At 48.7% G+C, this 24,209-nt stretch overlaps 2 protein-coding genes across 6 annotated transcripts in view; one reads left to right on the plus strand and one right to left on the minus strand.

Moving 5' to 3' along the window:
* The window catches only part of TTC23 (tetratricopeptide repeat domain 23), a 119,821-nt gene extending 115,165 nt beyond the window's left edge, over positions 1–4,656 (plus strand). For all 4 annotated transcript variants that reach the window (XM_055088191.1, XM_028495207.2, XM_028495208.2 and 1 more), the window contains one exon: positions 1–4,656. In XM_055088191.1, coding sequence (XP_054944166.1) covers positions 1–115 — 115 coding nt within the window. In that variant the 3' untranslated portion in view covers positions 116–4,656.
* The window catches only part of SYNM (synemin), a 26,962-nt gene continuing 5,613 nt past the window's right edge, over positions 2,861–24,209 (minus strand). The window contains exons 2-5 of one of the 2 annotated variants that reach the window (XM_007116859.4): positions 21,041–21,165; positions 11,154–11,224; positions 6,768–9,181; positions 2,861–5,840 (exon numbers count right to left, since the gene is read on the minus strand). In XM_007116859.4, the coding sequence (XP_007116921.2) occupies positions 5,502–5,840; positions 6,768–9,181; positions 11,154–11,224; positions 21,041–21,165 (2,949 nt within the window). In that variant the 3' untranslated portion in view covers positions 2,861–5,501. Of the gene's footprint in view, positions 9,182–11,153; positions 11,225–21,040; positions 21,166–24,209 lie in introns of both variants that reach the window. The other variant, XM_007116858.4, reaches the window with a different exon arrangement.

Below are 24,209 nucleotides of genomic sequence, written 5' to 3' on the forward strand. Positions count from 1 at the left end.
GGCCCCCGAGAAGGGCGTGAAGCCTCGGCAGCCCCCAAGACCCAAGGCGGCCTTCTGCGCCGGCGGGCCACAGCACACCATGCTGGGGAAGGCCAGGCCCAACGCAGCCGACTGAGCCCACCCCCACCAAAAGCTCTGCTCATGCCTGGGTGCTGACACTTAGGGCGCTCTATAAATCTCTCTCCATCCAGAAGGTGGACTTCAACAGTCATTGGACAGATTTCCTAGGCTGTTTGCTCCAAATGCAACAGCGATCCCATAAACCTTCCGTGGGCCACCTTTTGACAGTGGATGCCCTTCCCAGTGATCTGGCGCTGCTATAAAGCATTTTTCTTTTTACCACCTTAGTGGTTTTTCTTGCCAGCAAGAATTTTTACCCATCAGCACTACTGTGGCTGAAGGGCTTCTCTTCAAAAGTTCAAAACTTCCTGTGTAGGAAAGTAGACTCAACATCTGATCGTGTACACACACACACACACACACACACGCACGCACGCACGCACGCACGCACGCACGCACGCGCGCGCGCGCGCGCGCGGTGTAAAGCCCCTTGTGCCGGCCTGGAGTCAGATCTGGAGCAGTAAGATTCTGGGGAAAGCCCTTCCTTATAGGAAGGTAATAGGGATTCAGAATAAAATGCTAATAAAAGGAAATTTGGAAGTCCTGGGGTCTATGTGTTTGTAAAATGAAGCCGCCTCAGAGCTCCTCGGAGCCTGGAAAGGGGCACCGAGGAAGCTTCTCCTCACTCGTGCACTCAGACACTTATTGAATCTGGCTGAGCACCCAGGATGTACCACGCGTGTGCTAGGAACTGAGGGCACAACGACAAACAGGACAGACACACTGTCCCCGTCCTCTCTCAGAGCTTGCCATCCAACATGGACGCTAGTCATTAAACATATAATAGTGGAGTTGGTTGATGACAACTGAGGGAAAGAGCCCGGTACCACGGGGTAGGTGATAAACGGCCCTGACTTTTCCTAGAGGTCAGGGGAGGCAGGTGTAAGGGAGTAAAGAGAGCTGAGCAGGAGTGAGGCGGGCACGGAGGAGCTGCAGGGAGGGATGCTGACTCCCTGCTGCTGCCAACTGGGGCCGCCGCTCCAGGCAGGAGACACGTGGCCGCCACTCTGGAGAGCTTTTTTTTTTTGGAGTTGGCACAGCCCTTGGCCCCCTACTCTCCCAGTTGTGTTCCAGGTTCAGCATGTAGGGGGTAAGAGGGTGAGGTGGGATGAGTGCTCCTGTCTACAGTGGTCTTTAGTCTCTTGGAGGGGAGGCCATCGTCATTCGAGAACAGAAAGATAGAGGAACATGTTTTGAGCACCTCTCTCCATGCTGTCAGTGGTGAGGTCCAGGGCCGGAACGAGGTGAATGAGCGCACAGAGGGTGGGAATGGGGTGTAGGCAGTGCTGTTCCTTCTTGTCCCCACCCTAATCCCATGGGCTGGGGCCCAGCAGGGCTGCAGGCTGCTGCTAATATGGCAGCAGGATGCAGCACGGCCCCCTCCCGCTCCAATACCCAGTAGGAAAGCCAAAACCACTCTGGGTCCATTTGTGCTGGCCACCTTGAGAACTGATGGGGGAAATAAACCAAAGTCTCGTGGCAGGGTGGAAGAAGGCTGGGCCCCTTGTCCTCGACGGTGTGACAGCTGACTATACAGGCCACCCCTGCTCGTACTCACCCATCCCAGACAGGGCTGTGGGATGAAGGCACCATTCAAAGAAGGCGTGAGATGTCACTACTCACCAAGCGTTCTATCTAGCTGAAGACATGGGTTTTGATGTGGATGGTGGAAAAGCATTTTAAATACATATCACACGGAGTCTGCCTCAAAAATGTTTGTGTACCTCAGAAATTCCTATGCTGAAGCCCTAAAGCCCAATGTGAAAGTATTTAAGCTGGGGCCTCTGGGAAGTAATTAGTACATAAAGGTGAAGCCCCACAAATGGGATTAGTGCCCTTATAAGAAGAGACACAAGAGAAAAGATCTTTCTACCATGTGAGGGCACAGCATGAAGGCAGCCGTCTGCAAACCAGAAGAGGACCCCCACCAAGAATGAATCCACCAGCACCTTGGTCTCGGATTTTGAGCCACCAGACCTGTGAGAAATAAGTGTCTATTGTTTAAGCCTCTGTGGCCTGTGGTATTCTGTTATAGCAGCCTGAGCAGACTAAGAGCCCATGCTAGGTTTTCGAAAAAAAAAAACAAAATGTAAATTATGATGTTACTTCTTCCTCTATTTCTTGTAGGATAATATTTTGGAATCACAGAAACTAAAACACTTAAAAAAAAATTTAGCCACCACCCTGAGAAAGAATGAATTTAGGAATGTTCCATCAAATGTCTCCCATCTCTTAAATGTTTTAACTTCAAAACGAAAGGAAGAGTCTAGCTATTCATGTTTTGGTTTATTTTGTTTTTGTACAAGGCTACAAACAGGTAAGGGTATCTACTCCTTTGTCTCAAACTAGTGCACTTTTTTCAAGCTCCTAAGAGATGGGCATGATTAGCCATTCCGGTTTGCACTTAAGGTTAGTAATGAACCATCATGGTGTGCTCAGGACTGTTCTCATTTTAGCACTGAAAGTCCTATGTCCCAGGAGACCCCTCCATTCAAGGCCAAACGGGATGGTTGGTCACACTACTGTCACTAGCCTTCCAGGCTGTCATGATGACATTCTAACCACAAATTGTCCAGTCTGTATTTGAATACAAGCCAGTGGTTTATGCTCTGTCTGGCATGCTTTCTAGTTCTGTGCTAACAATATGGAGTTCTGATTCAGGTGAGGAATTAAGGAACCGGGACTTTTCACATATATTCTCCCCAGTGATTCTGTGCCACCATAAAAAAAACCATGCACATAAACACATATATGCTTTAATTAGAATTTAAATAAAAACCACAAAACACCTACTGGAAAACATTCATTCTCTTTAGGAACAATGTGGGATTTTTTCTTAGATTTTTATTTTTATACATTCTTATGACATATCCCTTCACAGGTGGTTAGCAAGATCAGCTTTTTAGATGATTCCATTCTAAATATACATTTTAAACAAACAATACCAAAACAGCCAGTGGGAAGGTGAAAAACATTCCATTAATACCGTTTTGTCTACACAAAAATAAATGTGAAAAGACTGGTTGTGTCCTTACCCTGTCCCACCACACAGCTGACTACTATTGTCTCCAGAGTGACTGGTTTTAAAGGACATGGAGCTGTGGCATGACCTGTCACAGGGTCAAGGGCACACCCTGCTCCTGGGTGTTCCAGAGACTTAGTAACCAACAACAGCTCATGACTCCATATTGGTAAATACTCTTGTCAGGATACTTCTTAAAGATATGCATTCCAACATGGAGATAAAAATTAAGATCTAAGACATTTATTTTCCAATGGAGGTCGGTCATGACTTTAATAAACCTATTCACATTAGCCCTCATTTCCAAGGTCACAAGCTAGGAGAGTGACATTAAACTAAGCCTACTTAGACACACATAATAGACTCCCGCCATCATCAGCCTGTCTTGCCATCAAACAGTAGGCTGTCACCTTGACCGAATTCTCACCAATAAATAACTTATACAAATCATTACCAATTACAACTAACATAAAATCAACTCATCTTTTTATTAGAAACAAGAAGCCTTCATTGGCAAAGCTGTCACCACCGTACCAGTTTCTGACAATCACTAGTGCATTTGGCAGATAACAAAGGTTTACACTTGCAATTCAAATCAACTTTCTTTCCATACCCTGCTTCACGATGTTTTAAAAACAGATCACCCTGAAAGCTGTGCTGCATTGATCCTCCACTTCTTGATTAGGAAAACGCACTCTCCCTAAACTACTTGTTGTAGCCATTCCTGGCAGCTGAGGAGATATGCGTTGTGGAGGTCTGAGGGCCATCAGTGAAACCAGGAGGGAAGACCCTCAAATTCCATAACCGCCCCCCATCATCATGTCCTACCTGAGGATGACAAAGTTAGGGGCAGTACAGTTTCGACAACATTAAGTGAAAGAAACTAGTTTGGATTACAATACTGTGCTCCTAGAGATACTATTTTTATGTGATGCTACACCTTTAAAGAAGGAAGCTTTAAAAACAATACCATGATGTAAAATAAAACAAATCCAGCAGAACACACCCATTCTAGTATCTTAAACTCAGTGGTGTATTTATCTACAGGGCCACGCTCTGTGGCCCAGAAGAGTAGGGGCTCTGCCTTCCTCCAGGGCCCTTCCTGGGTGCTTCAGGGCTGGGCGGCAGGAGAGGCACCCAGTTCCCTCCCCAAAACATCTTATTCTATTTAATGTATTATTTGTTTCCCTGGACAAAACACCGCCACTGTCATGATTTCTGTCGAAAGTGCAGAAACCTCCATGGGGTTGGTTGCCGTTTTTCCATCTCTAACTCTTTGCGCTCAGAAAGGCCTCCACCCCCACCCCATCATCAGTGGGTTGGAAAGGGCTTCTTTGGGAGGCACAGCCCACCTGGGCTTTCAACTTTACTGTGCATGACCATCCCACGAGTCCAGCTACAGTCTGCGCATCAACGTTCTTTTTATTGTCTTCAGGGTCTACCTCCCACCAGTAAAATTAAATGTTTAGAGGCTAAAGTGCAGAAAAGCTCAGGTATACCCTGGTAAGAGCTGGCTACTCCAGAACTTAGGTTATAACAAAAAAGAATATTTAGACTGTGCACCAAACAACCTAGTACTGCAAAAAACTGGTACCGTAAGCCATTCCCAATAATCACCCCCCCCAGCCCCTGTCCCTGCCTGGACCCAGTGCAGGGTGCCAGGAACTTATGCAAACATAGCTAGTGTGTTGATCTGATATACTGCAGGAGGCTGGAGCTGTCCTCTCCATAAATAAAATACTATATTATTTAAATTTCTGCACATAGAAAGCAATTCATTCAAGTCTTTACATGAATTTAACTCTGTGACAAATAACTTTTTCCTAAGATGAAATCATTTATTTTTTTTTTTAATCTGCTTATTTCCTATGATTTCTTTTTGAAAAGACTCTGGAAGGAGAAAAATGTATTCATTTTTCCCTTAAAATGTTAGTTTACTATTTCATGTTAGCACATGCAAATAAAATTTACTCTTAAATATATTACTTCGATCTCATTACCATTTAGGCATCTTACCTAGTTTCAAACAGATGTGAGGCATTTCTGTGACCCGGTGCAAGAATGGTAGAGTAGAAAGAAAACTCCAGAACAAGGAACTTTTAAGACTAAAAAGATATAAAATATTTTTGCCAAAGTTCCAACTCAATAAAATTCCAAAGCCTTTTAAGGCATGAATTAGTTTGAAATCTTTACAGATTATCAGGTAAACTGACATTGCCTGGAGCACTCTTTAAAGACATTAAGAAAGGGGGGAGGTTTTAATAAAGAGTGCGCCTCCCTCCCCTAAAGTAAGTAAAGGCCTTTGTGTGTCTAAAGGTATGTTACCAAATAAGATGGCATTTAAAACAAAATATGTTTATCAAAACCAGTGTCCCTCATTCTCCTCCTCCTGATTGTCTAGATAGAGGAGGGCAACCTTCTTTTCATCCGAAATCACTGACCTTTGGTCTACCATCCTCTGCAGCTGCACCATCTTATCAAACTCAGCCTGCTCCTTGCCCTTTTCCCCGGGGGTCTGGTGTCTGTCCCCAGCAGAGCCCTGAAAGCTCACGCCAGCTGCCAGGTCATTCCGACTGCTGGCATCTCTCCAAGCATCATGGTCAGACACACTATGAGCTTCTGCTTCTGTCCCTGCGGGAAAGAGGACTGTGGCCTCTTGGGTCCAGCGGGGGGTCGTCTCTACGTTACTCACGTCCATCTGAAAGGTAAACGAAGTTTCTTTGGGCCCCAGGGCAACGTGCCTTAGTGTTCTGCCACTGTCTGCGACCTCGCCTACCTCAGGGGAGTCCACCGAACCAGCAAGTGCAAATGTTTTGGAAATGGGTCCGTGGAAGGCAACGTGTGCAGAGGTGTCGGTTTCTGCAGGACCCAGCTGAATATGCCTAAAGGATCTGCTCACACCTGATGTCGCTTCTGCCCCTGACATGTCTCCTGAACTAGCCTCCTGAGGCGATTCAGAAACGGCCCTTTGGAAGGTGCTCTTTTCAGTCATCAGGATTTTCCTACCCACAGCGTAACTACGGGTGGCCTGGGTCACATCTGCCGAGCCCTCTCTGTGGGCTTTGCTTTCTGAGCCGCTAAATTCCGAGGGTGGGGGAACTATCTGCTCGGTGCCTTGATGCCTCTGAGGCACGGTCTTGATGTGCCTGATGGATGTGCCATTCCCTGACCACACTTCCGTGTGCACAGAAGCTTCTCTGGCACCCAACTCCGTTCTGTCTGAAAGGGGGGATGTGAGCTGGATCTGCTGACTGAACTCCCCCCACTCCCTGGGGCCTAACTGAAGGTGCTTCACAGAAGTCTGGGTACCCGCTGACTCTTCTTTTGAAAAATAATCACCAACCTTCCCTGCCTCGGAAGCGGCAGCCTGAATAATAATTTCCCTCTTAGAATGAAACTGCTGGGAGCCGAATGGGCTGTGCCTCCCCACTCTGTCAGGATCTGTGGAAAGCTCTGCCGGGCCAGGCTCTTCTGAGTCCCCGGCCCCTGGACAGGGAGGGTCAGGCCCTGGGAAGAAGACTTCTTTGGACAACTGACTTTGATCGGGACCCAACGTAAGATGCCTTGCAGACAAGCTGGCTCCCGCCGAGCTTGCTGCCCAACTCAGGTCACCTTCCCCACTTACCTCCACCACCTGGGCAGCGGGTCCCTCAGGTGAGACTTGCTCAGTCCTCCAAGTTCCAGGGGGCTCTACCTGAATGTGCCTCACAGACTGACTGACGTCCTCCAGCACGTGTGACTGGGCAAAGCCCCTTGGGCTGGTGACTTCCACGGTGGCCGACACGGGGCCCTGGGAAGTGACCAGCTCCGAGCCGGGAGAGGCCCGGCCGGTGTCGGCCTCCTCACCAGAGGGGCTGTACAGCTCCTGGGTCGCCCAGCGCTTGAAGCCGCAGCCGGCAGCCGGGGCCTCCATTTCGGCCTCCCCATCTGGGCTGCCAGGGGCCGGGCTGTGCCGCCTAGCCAGGCCGTCTCGTACCACCGACTCCACGGCCTTCTCGATCTCACCCGCTTCATCCCTGCTCAGCTCCTCCAGGTCTAACTGATCGGCATCCACCGTCTGCGAGAGGTTGACTTCGGCCACTAAGGTCACAGCCCCGCCACCCGCGGTCTGGACTTTCTTTACATCAACAGAAACACCCCCGGGCCCGCCCTGACCCTCTCTGGTGAAGGTGGACAGCTCTTCCTTCATGCGCTCCGGAAGGCTCTCCTCCAGCTGCTCAATCACTTCCACCAGCTGGTGCCTGGGCTCCTTGAAGCCTTCCTTAATGGATGTGTGGAATTCATGCGGTATTTTAATTTCCTTTTCAATGACTATGGGTTCAGCATGAAATTCACCACTTCTCGCTTGTCCTTTCCAGTGAGTAGAACCCATGTCCCCCTCCAGAGGTGCTTCTGGAACATCCAGTGGCTTCACAACCTTCTCTCCCAATGCATCGTCCCTCTCCATTCTTCTCCGAGACCCTGGCACAATTTCATCTTGCCAGGAGTACCTGATGGTGGATTCCTCTTCGATGTGGATCTGCCCGTACACAGGGCCTTCATCTCTCTCATGGCCACCAGGGTATTCGTCTGGAGTCGACACCAAATAACTCTGCTCTCCCTCCAAGTCACCTGCCTCCGTCACTTCTTCAAAGTGAGTTATGTTCTCTTGGGGCTGCCCGGTCTTTTGACCTTCATTCTCTGAGCACGTGATATCTGTTTCTCTGTAAACTTCCTCCTCAACAACAAGCCCCTTGGAGCCCGAAGACACGTCATCGACCTCCTCCACTTCGAATGGTGTAGAAAACTCGTCCGCCTTCTCGCCACTGACATAGCTCACGGGCTCTTCGATGATCTCCACGTTGACGACCTTTGCTCTCCCCTCTCTCCCGTCCAGACCAAGACTGATTATATCTCCGATCAAATGCTCAGCTGATTTTCCTTTCAGCTTCACCTCCTTAGCATCCTTGCTTAACAGGTAGTCCAGGCCAGCTTCATCTGAAATGTCGACCTCTTCAGTCAGTTTTGACTCCACGACTATCTCAGTCTTTGTTTTCCTGTCACCAGGAAGCTCTTTCCTGTCCACGTAAGTGACTTTTGTGTCTGGAAAAGAATCAGCAGATGCTTCTGTCTCAGGAGAGTGGGTAAACTGCTTCAGGATACTGGAAACGATGTTCTCAGCTATGGCTTCGGTCGTGGAATTACCTTTCAGAGAGCCTGCAGTGTCACTGGTGCCCAGCCTGAGCCCTGCCTCTCTCGTTTCCACCCCTCTATGTGTTCCATCACCAGCATCCTTCTTTAGGGGTGTCTGGAGACCTTGGGGGGCCGCCTCTGCTGTGCTGTCCTGGGATACTTCTAGACTGATCGGTATCTCTCTCTCCCTCACACTTTTCTCCTTCAGTGGCTCCTCTTTTGCCTTTTCCTTCATTTGCTGGCTTTCTCTCTTTCTTGCTTCTTTATCTAACTTTGTAAGCTCTTCCCACCTTAAGTTTCTCTCCTCTGAAGCCTTCTCTTTAGAATCAAACATTTTCTCTTCTCGCTTTGTTTGGATGGTTTCCGGTCTGTTTCTCTCCTGCTCCCTTGTGGCTTTAGCTTCCATTTTCTTTCCCAAAATGACGGTCCCCTCATTTGACCAAGTGCTCTCGGAAGCACCTGCCACCACATTGTCCTGGCGTTCTTGGTAGGACTCTTGGGCAACGGCGGACTCTTTGGCTAAATTAGTGGAGGGGTCCTTTATACCTTCGGTTCTTGGTCTATCAGGGAATGTTTTCACTTGAGCTTCAGTATTTCTTAAAAGACCAGGGGTTGGAGAGAAAGTTCTGAAGTTGGTTTGACTGCTGGCAGTTTTTTCATAAGAGTTTTCCTGCCGGGTAGGGATAAAGGAAGAGTATCTGGAGCCCAGGAAGTCTCTTCTGGCAGCGCTTCTAACAGCCATCTGAGAACGTGGCGCCAGGCTGTGATTGAAGCTTGCCGAATGTGCTTTCTGCCTTGGAAACAGATTTCTTTCGTTTTCCCTCTGTAATACTGAGGTGGTATATTGATAGGGCTTGTTTCTGAATTCTGTAGAAATTGAACAGTGCATTAAAATAATAGTCATCATTACCTTTTTTCATCTGAAAAGCATCACCATAGATCAAATCCCATCCCATCATAATACACCACAGGAGGGTCAATATAAATGAGATGTTTTCAACCCCCAAATTATTTTTTTCTGGTAGTTTAAAGAAACCTATGATAATAAAATATAGCCCTACGAATGCTTCCACACAACACTTTTCTCCAATTACTGATCTTAAAATATTCATGCATCTTAAATATATCAAACGTGTGATCGTTAAAGCATGGCACATGTGCCAGAGACGTTAGGGGTGCTATTTATGTGGCAGAAATTTCACAATTTGGAATCCTTCATTTCCACTTTGTTGAGATAACTTGATTTTACTGATTAGCAGAGAAGAGCTTCATCATTACTGCAGAGTACATAAATACAAAACACTGAATGGCATAACCCCTCCACCTTTTACTATGCTCTTATTTTTCATTGATTTCCATGTTGGGCCAACAAATATTGAAGAATTTGACTTTTTTTTTTAATTCCTGATTTCTTCTATTTTTATAGTTTTTTTTTTTTTTTTTTTAACAAACATCTCATGTGAAAAGGTGCCAAAGCAGGAAGCCAACCAATCACCAATACTACAATCTGTCTTAATGTCACGCTCCTGGGGTTGGGAGGCAGTCCATGGGGCTTCCTGCTTTGCTCTGGACCATCCGCAGACATGCTACCCAGGGTACCTGCTCTTAGGGGTGGCAGCTGGTGGCAGGAATGTGGCCGAGCCAGGAGCATCATCCACCCTGCAGGCACCCCTTTGTGCCCACCTACACCCATCTGCTGAGCTGGGCAGAGGCTTCTCGCCCCCTGGGTCTCCCCCACGGCAGCCAACCAACCTTACTCTCAAATTCAAAAGCAAACTTGTGGGACACTAAGACTGAATCCCTTCCAGTCACAGATGACTGGAACCAAAATTATTCTGAACCCAGTGACCTGTCAATCTGTGAAATGTCTAATAGGGATGTTGTTTTTGAACATAAAGATGGGGAATGTTATTTTTTTAAAAACTACCACCTATCCAGATCGACTGTTATAATCACATTCTCCTGACAGCAATAACCAGTACATACATGTAATCCCAATGTACCATGATTTTGAACATGGCAACACTCATGGAGCCTGAAACTACACAGAGTAAGGTGTATACAGAACATACTGCACATAATGTAATCTGCCCCTGCTTAGCCAGAAAGCTTTTTAAGGTTTTACAGGATTGGGAAAACTTTAAAAAAAAAAAAAAAAAAAAAAGTTATCCTACAGGTTCTCCGGGTCTTTCTGATGAACATTAACTCTCTAATGTCAGTTCTGCAGCTACAAGGAAGTACGGGCTTTGTGCTGCAGCTTTTGGCCCGAACAGAGGCTGACTTCAGGGCATTAGGTGACACTGCCGCTCACACCACCCTGAGCTGCCCACACAAACCTAGGCTGGTGGAAACAGTGTAATCCTTCCCACCTCTCCCGCCGGTGGGGTCACGAATTCCAGTGTTGATTGCAGGCTGTACAAAGTAACACCTCCCTAGGTCTGAGTTAAGGCTGTAAGTCTTTGGTCTGTAAAGGGTGTTCCCTCCACAGGGTGTGATGAACAAGTCCATGTCCACCTCTCACCCTTCACACTTCCCAGCTTTCCATCAGCCCTCTCCTCCCTCACCACGTTGGGTAGGAAGCACCCTCAAACACTGGCTAGATGAACAAATGAGTTAATGAAGCCCTTTCCCACACAATTTCATTTGCATTATTATTGAAACTATGGCCCATTAAATAAAATCTATTTGATACTTGAGAGGGACAAATGACAGGCATCTGAAAACTCTTATCTAACCCCAACTCTTCCAGATAAATGATGCTTTACTCTTTATCCATGGAATGAACCTGCTCAGATAGACAGCAACTTAATGTTAAATGATAAGCTTTCCTTATATTTACCTTGTGGCACATTTTCAATTCGCTCAGTCAAGATCTGTATCTCCGGATTACTTTCTCCTTCCAGTAAGGCTCTGTAAAAATTATTTTTAAAAAACTCATTAGGAAATAAAAGACAAGAAGTGCCTCTGTTAGCTGTCGATCTGCTCAATGATACACTGTCATAGTGTCATGTGTCTGCAGATGGGATGCAAGCCCACCCCAGCAGACCTGGCTGGAGAGAGCGTCTATCAGCTAAATGAACAAAATGAGGGGGCCAGGGCTTCAGAAGGACTGGAGAGCCAAGGCCTTCTAGAAAACCCTTCCAAACCCAGGGCATGGAGGAGGAGGAGACAGAGGGATGTGGGCCCAGGAAGGGAGGTCGGGGGTCTGGCTTCCCTGGGAAGCAAGGAAGGGCCCATGGCTGGCAGGTCACCCTGGGCTACAAGGACCCAAAACAATGACTACTACCCCACTGGGGTCTCTCTGGAGTCACAGGTCAGGGGCTGACTAAGGGCAGAATAAGGACTGACATTTGTTTGTAAATAAGGCAGCCAGACTGCATCTGCAGTTTTCATACTGGGTTCCATGGGGACATCTTAGAGTTGAAAAAGAGGAGAGATGGAAAGGGCAGGCATAAGAGGAGAAGGAAGAGCTGCAGACCACCCCCCTGCACCACCATGGCCCCCAGGGGTCTCATTCCAGGTGGCATCCAGTTATCTCCTCTGATAAAATGGCAAAATGCACTGGACTAGGTGGTTTCTTTGGCCATGTCTAGCTCCCAAAGTGTAAAACTCTAGAGTCTTCATTAAGCGGTTATGCACGTCTATGACTCAGAGCCCTGAGGAGAGAGCAGAGGTCAGGCCCCATAGCCCCAGCACACCGCAGTGGGTCGGTGCGGGATGTCCATCGCTTGGAGACCCTAGGACATGGGCTGCTGCGGGCACAACAGTTGGTCAGTTGCTAGGGCAATATGTGAGGTCGCTAACGTCAGTTCCAAGAAATATACTGCCTATGGCAAAGGGCAGGCAGAAGCGGGGCCGACTAGGAAATGCTGATCTGACCACTGAGAGCCAGGCAGCCAAAGAGGGAAGGGACGCCGGAGCCGGGTGGGGACTCTCGGATCAGGCAGACCAGGACCAAGTTCTATTTCCACTGATTCAAACGCAGCGATTCCCACAAATGCGAGAACCCTGTGGGCAGGTGGAAGAGAGCAAGGAGGCCCCCTGAGGAAAAAGCAAAGACAGGGTGAGAGGGATTCCAGTCCAGGTGTGCACAGGAGGGTTCTCCTGGAAGCTGCGAATGCAGTGTGCGTGTGTGGACGCAGGAAGCCGAGGGGCCGCGTCCAGAGCCCTGTCCTCCACGCCAGGCAGGAGCCAGGAAATAGGACACCAGCCCATTAATCCCACACCCTCATGACCAAGCATGTTTGGTTCCAGGAACACAAATAGCTTCCACTGCCGAGAAAATCCCGAGGTCTGTAGAGAATAAAAGGAACACGTTCAAAGTAAAAGTCAGCCTGTGAGGGTCTGCGCCCCAGGATGACAGTAGTAGGAAAGGTAGCATCCTACAGCTAAGGGTCCACGGGGGGCTACTGAGAAGGCAAGTCCTATTTCAGATCTTCCCTCTGCCTGGCTCGGGAGGAAGCCTCATGTACCACCGGGCTCCCGCGCTAGCTGCCCAAGTCAGGACAGAAAGTGCTTGCAGGGCATCCAGGTCAGCAGAGAACTGATGACCGGGGGGGTGGGGGGTGGTCAGGAGAAAGAAGATCCCCTTGGAGGAAAAATTTCTTCCCTCTCCCCTCAAAGGGGAATGGTTTTGCTTCTCTTTCAGGGAAAATCCAAACCATCACCAAACTTTTACTGAGTTCAGGACCCTGAGTCAGGTACTGTCGTTCCTAGGAGGGGGCACCAGACCCTGAGGGGTGACACAGCACTAATGCTCCTGTGCCCAAGGCCTTCACCAGCCCTAAGACGGAGCACCAAGCAGGCTCTAACCCTCCCCTCTATCTCACCAAGTCCTCCTGGCAACCCCACACTGGGCCGACGAGGGGCATCCTGGCCCTACAGGTGAGCAGACTGGAGCGCAGAGGCCTGCACTCCTCAGTGAGAGAAAGGGAGCCCAGGCCTGGGCACTCAGCCGCCCCTGCAAGCTGCCTGGGCCTCCCTGTGGGGCCAGAGATGGTGCCATTTCACATACATTTTAGAACAAATCCTGCAGACAGACCCTCCAGACCATATTAATGAAATCAGATCCAACATCTCTTGGTGATTTCAATCAAAATGTCCCTACAGGGAAGAGCAGCAGCTCCCACTAGGGAAGAACTCAGGTCCACAGTGACTCCCCCTCCCAATGGCTGGTCCAACAGGCAGGAGCCACCTTCTCCACCTGGGCGCCCAGCAAAGGGCCTCACAGGCATGCTGGGACGCTGGTCCCTGAATCCATGCCTTTACGAACCCCCCACCCCCCCGCCAATGACACATGACAACCCGTCTCCACCGGCACAGCTCACAAGACTAGGTGGCAGAGGCATAAACAAAACCCCTGGGGCAAGGCCCAAAAGGGTCAATTCCCTCAAAATCTCTCAAAGGAGCGTTTTTAAGGAACAGACTCGTACAACTTTAAGGAAGCAGGTCAAGCATTCTCTGGTTATTTGAGGAGTGGTGGAAGAAAACCGCCTGGGACTCACAGTGCCAGTGAGAAATGCCAACCGCTTGAATCACGGGCTATAAGTGAACATCTCACACAGGTCCACAGGTTGGCAGCCTCTCGAAAGGCAGGAAAACAAGCAAACGTGTGCTGGAAAACCAGGTCCCTGGCCTCATTAAGGCCGCCGAGACAAGCCCACAAGTTGGAAGGGAGCTCTAATGCGGCCCCTGGCTGGGTGCCAGGCCCTAACAGACCACCCACGGGCCAACCAGCAGCGGGGCTCCCGTCTGGGATAGATTATCCTGATGGCAGCTCAGGACACATCGGCTCCACACAGTGGGCACAAGGCGGCCACCCCGCATGCCCACCAGAAACAGGGACAAGCGTCAGGGAGGAGGGAGAGTCGGAGGATATTTCCAGAAGCAATGCCAGTGGGGGAGCCTGCCTGGTCCTGGGTGGAGAGATGTTTCACGTGGTGCTTCCTGGCAAAACGCAGGCTCTTGGAGGAAAAGGGGAGGGGCTGGGAGAAGGAGCTTCCCTGGGCCCCAGCTCCAGAGAGGACAGGGGACCGCCTGTCACTCTAGACTGGGGACTGGAGTGGGAAGGGAGGAGAGAGGGGCAGAAGTCCATCCACAGGACCAGCATCACCATCTGGTTTGGAAAGGGTCTGTCCCAACCACAGGCATGTGAAAGACAACAAGGAGGCAGGGGTGCCAGGCAGCCTCTGGTCATTCCCCTGTGCTCAGGATGAAATCACATAAGGAAAGCCCATTTGTCAATTCCAGAGACAGAAAAAAAAAAAGACTGACATAAAGAATAAGGTTACTAATAAAGCAGAGAGAGGGAGCACAGGGAATGGTTAACAGAGAAACCTCCAGAATCAGGTTGCCTGGATCCAAATCCTGCCACTTCCTAGTCCTATGACCTTGGGCAAGCCGCTCAAACCCTCTGTGGCTCAGTTTCCCCATTTCTGAAACGGGAAGCACTCACAGGTTTGCGGTGGTAATTAATAAAGTGATTGGAAAGTTCTTGCAACAATGGCTGTCACAGAATATGTGCTCAATAAATATCAGCCATCATCATCATCATCATCATCTACATCATCTTCTATTGACCTCAGAAGAAAGGTGATTTTCCATTAACCAAAGTAGTTCAAGAAGGAAAGAGATTCTAGATTACCTAAAGTCATGGTTAACTGAGGGCTAATTCATTTACGCAATGATGTGGGTAAGGCTAACAACCAAATGTATCCGTTGATCCTAATTATCTATCCTTAAAACTACAAGATTTTATTAACTTCAAATTTTTCACCTAATAACCAGGTAAGTCTCAGTGTTAACACATTTTTATAGGTTTTCCCCAAAATAGAATTCAACCTTAAAAAAACAAAATGGGGACTTCCCTGGTGGTGCAGTGGTTAAGAATCCACCTGCCAATGCAGGGGACATGGGTTCGAGCCCTGGTCCGGGAAGATCCCTCATGCCACAGAGCAACTAAGCCCGTGCGCCACAACTACTGAGCCTGCACTGCAACGAAGAGTAGCCCCCGCTTGCCGCAACTAGAGAAAGCCTGCGCGCAGCAACGAAGACCCAATGCAGCCAAAAATAAATTAATTAATTTTTAAAAAATGTATTTCTCCAAGAACTTGAGAACTTCCCAAGAAATGTTCTCCTTTGAACAGACACATAAAAAGGTACAAGTGATCTTAAAAACAATGGAGCAACCAGAAACATCATTAAAATGATGAAATTAGCAACGTTAAGCGTTATCTGTACTACTTCATTAGCAGTCTAAACCTAGAGACTGAATATTCTCAGTTAAAACCCACCACCTCTGCCCACTGCCATCAGAAAGAGGAAAGGGGGGGCTCTGCACGTCCTCCCCCAGCACAGACATACAAAGAAACTAACCTTTTAAAAGGACTTTGCCATAAAGTCCCCAGGCAGGAAACCTTTGCACTACATTTTCGTATCTGGCCAGGCAAGACTCCCTTTACTGTTTTCTGTCTGAGAAATCCTTTGGCCCTGCTTTCCATTTTTTCAGGTAAAACTTAGAATTGTTATATTCTCCTCCCCCAAAACATAAAAAACAAGCCTCTTTTTAAATTTTGATGGAGATTTCATCATCTGTCCCCCAGGTAAGAAATCCAGGATGGGCCCCTTCTTACCCTCAGTTTTGTGGTTTCTGGACTCAGTTTATTCCTGGGTTATTTTTGCATTTTTTTGTTTCAATTTTGACTATCTTTTTTTTTTCTAGTATATTTTCTAACAGCTTGCTCCTGATGATTGGGTTCTGTTCTCTTCTCTTTTCGGGGGGGCATGAGGGCGGGAGTGCTCTATTTATTTATTTATTATTTATTTATTTATTTATTTTTGTGGTATGCGGGCCTCCCTCCACTGTGGCCTCTCCCGTTGCCGAGCACAGGCTCCGGACGCCCAGGCCCGGACGCGCAGGCCCAGCGGCCATGGCTTTAAGGGCCCAGCCGCTCCGCGGCATGTGGGATCCTCCCAGGCCGGGGCGCGAACCCGGTTCCCCTGCATCGGCAGGCGGACGTGCAACCACTGCGCCACCAGGGAAGCCCCACTCTATTTATTTTTTAACTGTGTTTCTCCAAGTTCTCAATCGATAGCTTTTGGGCCTGATCTTTATGTCAGCAGTGAAGGGGTTTGGGACATGGTGGGTTCTGAATACTGTCAGTTTCACCATCTTCAGATTATACACTAAGTCTGAATAAGCCCATTGAGCCCTCTCCACCTGCTTTGTGGAAAGGGCTCAGTGTGGGGTGATCTAGTTTACAAGTGTGCCCAGTAGCATGTCTGCCCACGTTCCTACCCAGAAACCTCCTGCTCCTGGCCCCTCCATCACTGCCCCCACCAGCCCTGAGCGGAGGCTCCCACAGGTACCTACCTATGTCAGGTCCCGAACCTCCGACCACTCCATGCACCTCCCGAGGCCTCCGCCCCCACCCACAGACACACCTACCCCTTCCACCCCAGGCCCAGACCCTCCTGCACTCCACCTGCCAGCAGCTGGCTCCCCTGTCCTTGGCTGTGGCCCTGGGACCGCCTCATCTCAGTGGCCTGGCAATGGAGGCCCCTGCAATCTGCCTCCTTCCAGGCCTCTGCTGACTCATTTTGCATTCTCCTTCCTCCACTTATTTTCTTATCCTCACTTGTGCACCTGGAGCTCCTTCCTGACACCTTCCTGCCAATCCAATTCCTATTCCCCACTTTCCCTGCCCCTTCAAGGCCCAACTCAAATCCCACATCCCTTGAAAATCTCTCTTAATTACCTCGGCCTGAAGCTCTCCATTCCTTCTCCTAACCATCTGTATCAAACTCTGTTCATTGGCAGTAAAGCATGTACAGTATTTTCTTGGAACACGCATACTGTTATTTTAACATCTTGTTTGACTTTTCACCTAACCATACTTCTCCCTCCCTCCTCCCATGCCACCCTCCACTTCCCACCTCCCCGCTCTTCTATGTCTGTTCAAATCTCTGCCATCCTTCAAGACCCAGATCAATCTCATCTCCCTCTAGAAACCTTTCCTGATTCTCACAACTCCCTTCTGAGTCCCGAAAACTTGCACTTTTGTGTCTTGGGGGACGTGTCTTGTTTCCTAAGGTGTAGGAGGCTACCTCGGTCCGCGCAGCCTTATCCACAGCACACGATCCTCAGCACCCGGCCGCATGCTTCTGAGCCCCTCTGAGCAGGCATGCACCCTGCATGCCGAGCATCTCCAGAGCAGCCTGAGAGCACAAACCCCACTCAGCTCACAAAACATGGCTTCACGGATGTGGCTCTTATCCACCCAACATACATGGCCCTCAATGACAGCCCCCAAAACCAAGCTGCCCAGGGACGCCCGAACGCTTGGCATTGCCACAGATGCCACGCTAGGTCAGTCCTCAGGTCCTCACTCAGGCTGCCCCCTCTGCCTGGAAAGCCCTTCCCACATGGTCTCTTCCTAGCTGCCCTTCCTGCAAGACTTGGCACTGCCTCTTCCAGGAAGCCTGCTCTGCACACTCCATCAGCCCCCCCACAGCACCAGCCCCCCCCCCACTCAGCCTGCCTATCCTTTGTCTTGTCCTCTAGGCTGCTGTGAGACAGGCTTAGAGCTTTCTGGATGCCCGTGGGCTGCTCTGCAAACAGCAGTGTGCACACAAATCACCTGGGATCTTGTGACAAGGCAACTTTGATCAGTAGGTCTGGGGTGGGCCCGAGGTTTCCCACAAGTTTGAGATGCCTAGTGATGCTGACATTATGGGTCTGCAGGCCCCTGTGAGCAAGGCACTGGACCAATGTTTCTCTTCCCTGGATGCATCTGACAATCATCCTCGGAGCTTTAGCACTACCATGCCTGGGCCCACCCTGTGCCAATCTAATGGGAATATCTAAACTGGGTCCAGGAGCCGATGCTTCATCAGCTTCTCCCGGTGATGCCCACGTGCAGACGCAGCTGAGAACCACGCCCTGTCCTGTTTCTGAGAATCTCCCCTTTCATCACTCAGCCCCTCGTATAATAAGCACTCACACGTCAGGAAAAACCTCGAGATGACACATCAGGCGGAGAAGCATCTCCAGCCCCACATGACACCCACCACTGGAGACATGCAGACAAGAGCGAGCACAACTGCGCCAGCCTGTCCCCCCCACCCGCCCCCTCAGCATCCTCAGCCCCAGCCCAGCCCCGCAGCTTCTGCCTATCATCACCTGCAATGTGGGGGCAAAAGGCTCATTCTCACATTCACCTGCCAGGCCAGGCGCCACGGTCTCCCTGGCCACCAACTGGCCAACTTAGGTTTGGTGAAATCCTCCAGTCTTAAGACTCTGAGGTTTGCTTTGTTTTAATTTTATTATTTTGTTAAATTATATATTTACATATAAACTGTTAAGTCTATCCTTAAATTATGAGTTGCACCATTTTATTATTACCTTAACGTTCCTTCTTTAAGGTTACCGGAAAGGGCCAAATATCTGGGTTTGGAAAGGCTCACGATACGTGAGACCTGGCCTCAGCACAGGCCACAGAGTCCAGCCGTGCTGCGATGTGCTTTCAGCTTTCCAGAGCCACAGCCCTCCTCTTCCATGTGTGGTGTGTGAGCAGTGGCTCACACACCTCACATGTCTGTCTGAGCAGTGCTAGAGGAATGGCCACTTTGGGGAAACACAACCTCAGCCATGGCGGGCGAAGCAATGCCGGCCACAGCACTGGCCACCTCAGCCCCACTGGACAGGGCTGGAGAGCAGTCACACTGCGCGGGACCCTGGAACGTGGCCCCCACGGAGCTGACTGTCCCTGACGCCCTCAGAGAGGCAGGGTGTGCGAAGAAGGTCAACTTCCTGGAGATGGAGGGTCGAGGTTTGTAAAGATCAAATGGGCACTTGTGAAGAGGAATTTTCATACCTGGTCTCAGAATTTGGGCAGCAGCACAAAGCACTGAAAGAATCACGTAAGACATGACAAGGGTTTATCTTCAGGACACTTATCAGTGATAAAAAGTGCTAGGCTTTTGGCTGATACAAAGAAACAGGTCATATTCTACCGCCTGTACATATTTTAGAACTGCGGGCATCTCCTGGACTCAATCCTAAGCACTGGAGGGCAGGGGGGGCGGCAGCAGTTCTAACCACAGAGGCTGGGGTCTGGAGTTGGGCAGGACCGGGCATATGCAGGCCCCTGGGCTGGGCTCCCCATTTTCCCCACGCAAACTTGGACTTCAGGAAGGCACACGGTGAAATCAATCACTCACTTCCCAGAAAGGACTGATGCTTCCTAAACTCCTAGGAGACGGCCAAGTCAATCCCTAAATGGGTTAAAGAAACACCCGGCCACAGACAGGAGTAAACTCTGTCCCTGCTGACATGAGCGAAAAAGGCTCGTGACCAAGAGAAAAGCTAGAAAAAGCTAAGCCTTGAGGAAAGCTAAGCTGGTAGGGTTGTGAACACCTACCAGAGAGGTAAGGCCCTGGCCTCTCAGGCAAGATGCCCACCTGTGCCCTCTGACTTTTCATGACAGAGAACTGGGGACAGGACAAAGCGAGGAAGGAAAGGGCTCAAAATCCCAGAGAGATGAGGCATAAAATCAGTCTCCTGACTCCAACCCAGAGAACTTTTACAAAAAGGAAGCAGGAAGATCCAACTGCCTCTGTAGAGAAAAGACCTCACCTGACCCAGGTGTCACCTAACAGGGGCACAGACGTGGGTTTTCTAGGCTGACCCAGCATCCACTCTAGAATGATGCCTGGTTTGGGGTACCTCCCACCCAAATCTCAGTCCATGTGACTCATGGGAAGCTGACCCCTTTCAAGCACTTTGTTCCCCCAGCCAAGGATGGACACATGACCCAGCAGAGCTAGAGCGGGTCCAGGAGTCCTGCTAGGATGGTGGAAAAGAGCCCCCTCCTCTGACCACAGGATTGGGGGTTGCAAGGACAAAAGCCTGGAGCTGCTTGGGGCCCCTCCTGCCACTGTGGAGGCAGAGCAAGGAAGGAGGGGGCCAGAGAAGAGAGGGGCCAGAGAAGGCAGGGACAGCCCGCCAACAACCCCATCCGGGCACCTGAACCTACCATGCCCAAAACTAAGGACTTTTTCAGTTATATGAGTAATAAATGCCTTTTTTGACTTGAGCCAGTCTGAGAAGGGCTTCTGTCACTTGCAAGTGAAAAAAATCCTAATGCTTCCTTCCCCCAAATAAAGCCCGACTGTTTTGAAGTTTTCCTTATTAGCAAAGCTTAGCTTATCTCACTCAGCATTTGTTTCAATACCCTACCAATTTAATTTTGCAATTGTTCACCCCATGAGATTTCCAAGAAGATTGTGGAGATGGACCTTGGGAAAGACAGGCTGGCAAGTGCCTCCTCTCCCCTCCCCCATGCCCTGACCAGCATCCCTTCTGCAGGACTCAGGCTGCATAGCTCCCAGAGCAGGGACCCAGCAAGGCCCCCACCAGCTTGGCCCTAGGACCATCCCTCAATTCAGCCAGAGGCTCCTCCAAGGGCTGCCATGCTCGGTGGGTAAGGCACAGGCCCTCAGCAGCCTGGACCTCTGCTTCCAGGCCCCTTCCCTCACCTGCAAAAGGGATGTGTGGTGTCCACCACCAGAGGGTGACTATGGACAGTGAGCAGCTGCGAAGGACTTAGCACTGCGTCTGGCAGGCAGTAAGGGCTCAGTAACACAAAGCCACAGCCACTCCACGGAGGCTGCAGGGACTTTCACACTGCCAGCTTCAGCTTGGTGGACTCAGCGCAGCATCCTTACCTATAGGTTGCCACTTCCAGACTGAGGCCAGTCTTCACCTGCACGAGCTCCTGATAGTCCCGCAGCTGGTCAGCCATGGCCAAGGTAAGGGCTGCCTTCTCATCCTCCAGGCAGGCGATCTCTCTCTAAGGAGAACAGAAGGTTTTGGGATCAGAGGACTGGAGCTTTGCTGGGTTGAACTTAAGGTACCAAGAGCTCAGGACACAAAAAGAGATGAAAAACCTCCAAGTTTATTAAAAATGCAGTCATTGCAAGGATGATTTTTATTTATTTATTTTTTAGAAATTTATTTATTTTCTGTTTTTGGCTGTGTTGGGTCTTCATTGCTGCACGTGGGCTTTCTCTAGCTGCGGTGAGCGGGGGCTACTCTTCGGTGCGGTGCGCGGGCTTCTCATTGTGGTGGCTTCTCTTGTCGCGGAGCAAGGGCTCTCAGTGCGTGGGGTTCAGTAGTTGTGGCACGTGGGCTCAGTAGTTGTGGCTCGCGGGCCCTAGAGCTCAGGCTCAGTAGTTGTGGCGCACAGGCTTAGTTGCTCCGCAGCATGTGGGATCTTCCCAGACCGGGGCACGAACCCGTGTTCCCTGCATCGGCAGGCGGACTCTCAACCACTGCGCCACCAGAGAAGCCCCAGCAGGCATATTCTTAACCACTGCACCACCAGGGAAGTCCCAAGGATGATTTTTAAATACAATATTTCTCCCACCTGGAAAGTTTCTTTTTTTTTTAATCAGTGCATAAGGAAGATGTGGCTAGGATACGGGCTTCTCTGTTCATTCTCCATAATAATAATGAATGCTTGTAAAGCATCTCTACAGCTCAGACATCAGTCAGCTTAGGGAAGTCAATACATGACACTAGTGAAGTAAGATGCTATTTAAAATAAGCCAAGACTAGGGACTTCCCTGGTGGTCCAGTGGTAAAGAATCCACCTTACAATGCAGGGGATGCGTGTTCTATCCCTGGTCAGGGAACTAAGATCCCACATGCCGCGGGGCAACTAAGACCATGCACCACAACTACTGAGCTTGCGAGTCTCAACTAGAGAGCTTTCATGCCACAAACTACAGAGCCCACACACTCTGGAATCCGCGTACCACAACTACAGAGCCCACACGCCCTGGAGCCTGCGTGCCACAACTATAGAGAGAAAATATGCACGCCACAACTAGAGAGAAGCCCGCACGCCCCAATGAAAGATCCCGCATGCCTCAACGAAGATCCCACATGCCGCAACTAAGACCCAACGCAGCCAAAACTAAATTAAAAATAAATAAATAAATAATAAATCTGTTTAAAATAAAAAAATAAAGAGAAGTTTAAAATAAATAAATAAATAAAATAAGGCAAGAAATAAATAAAATAAAGCAGGGGTTTTACTATATTTAAAACAAAAGTTACTCAGATCCGAAACAGAATTTCCCCCATACTCATGATACAGAGTTCTTTGTTTCACCTAGAAAAGCTACTTTAAAATCATCTGGGAAGAAAAGTTATGTTAATGTGACAAGAATATATTCTGGGCATAAATGTCAAAAGTCAGACCTGGATATAAACGTTTATGACTGTTCTCTTGTAGTTTAATAAGTGCTCCCCAGGCACGTGTTCACATCACCCCCAAAGCAATTCCGCTCCCTCCTGGTTAATTGCATCTGTCCATGTCCCCCCGCTGGCTGGGAGACACTGCAAGGCACAGCCTGTCGCTGCCTCATGCATCCCCCCAGCCCCCGCCTCTAGAAAAATGCCCTTCACTTGCAAGTCACACAGCACGCAACCGGTGAACTAGATTTAAAATGAAATGATCAAGATAATATTACCCTCCTCAAAATGTACTGTTTTCTTTTTTTTAATAAATGTATTTATTTTTATTTATTTTATTTATTTATTTTTGACTGTGTTGGGTTTTTGTTGCTACACACGGGCTTTCTCTAGTTGCAGTGAGCGGGGACTACTCTTTCATTGTGGTGGGCATGCTTCTCATTGCAGTGGCTTCTCTTGTTGCAGAACACAGGCTCTAGGCATGAAGGCTTCAGCAGTTGTGGCACGAGGGTTCAGCAGTTATGGTTCACAGGCTCTAGAGCACAGGCTCAGTAGCTGTGGCGCACGGGCTTAGTTGCTCTGTGGCATGTGGGATCTTCCCAGACCCGGGATTGAACCCATGTCTCCTGCATCGGCAGGCGGACTCTCAACCACTGCGCCACGAGGGAAGCCCGACAATATATTTTAATTAATAAACACAATGGCTTCATTTGTACCAGTTTACAGTTTTGCCCTACTTTGCATTACAGTTTTATATAACATTTTATAGTTATGCTGGGGAATAATTAACTGAACAAATATCTAAACTTTGAATAAATCCATATACTTTAACTTTTGGTTTGCAATGGAACGTAGCATTATTTCTGAATACAATTAACAGGATACATTTTTAGACATTTATCTTTGTGGAATTTAAAAATTATAAGACAACCGGAGAAGGAATCTATTTTCATTTCTCATGTAATCCCTCCACCAAAGGCACCTGGCAATATGCTGGCGGTCCAAAGTAAATAGGTAATGTTTATGAAACTAAGGAACTAATGTAACTAAGATCCCACACTGGATTTACCATCTAAAAAGATGCATGAATGATCAGCATGTAAATAATTCTGCTTCTCAGAGCAGTTCTATATATCTAAGCTAATAATTGTTGGTAGGTTCTTTTTGTCTATATAAAGTATGCTAAAAACAAAAACTGAAGCCACTTAGCTTTTAAAGCAAAGGAGTAAATTTAAAAACAGCTAGCTAGCATCCCAGGGTGGGTAAGTGTAAACACCCTCCAAAACTGGCATTATAAATAGATAAAGAGGTTCATCAAAGCAGAGCATTGACCAGTCTTGATTTAAGTGACAGTTGCCAGAATTTAGTCACAACATTCACACATTCTATAGTTAAGTCTCAGTGTTAAAAGCCTATGTTCCCCCATTTTAGGAGTATAAACTCAGGTACAAGGTTACAGTATAAAATGTTCTGTAAACATATGACTCCTTCCTACTACAGGAAATTCTACCTAAATATTAAAATTTGACAACGTGTAGTAATGTCGTCCTCACAAAAGAGTTTGATTGCTGTTAAAATGCTTAGAAAAAAAAATCAAACACATTCAATTCTCTAACTACAAGCCTCCTAAGCAGG

This window comes from Physeter macrocephalus, chromosome 11 (assembly GCF_002837175.3).
Source record: "Physeter macrocephalus isolate SW-GA chromosome 11, ASM283717v5, whole genome shotgun sequence".
Lineage (NCBI taxonomy): Eukaryota > Metazoa > Chordata > Mammalia > Artiodactyla > Physeteridae > Physeter > Physeter macrocephalus.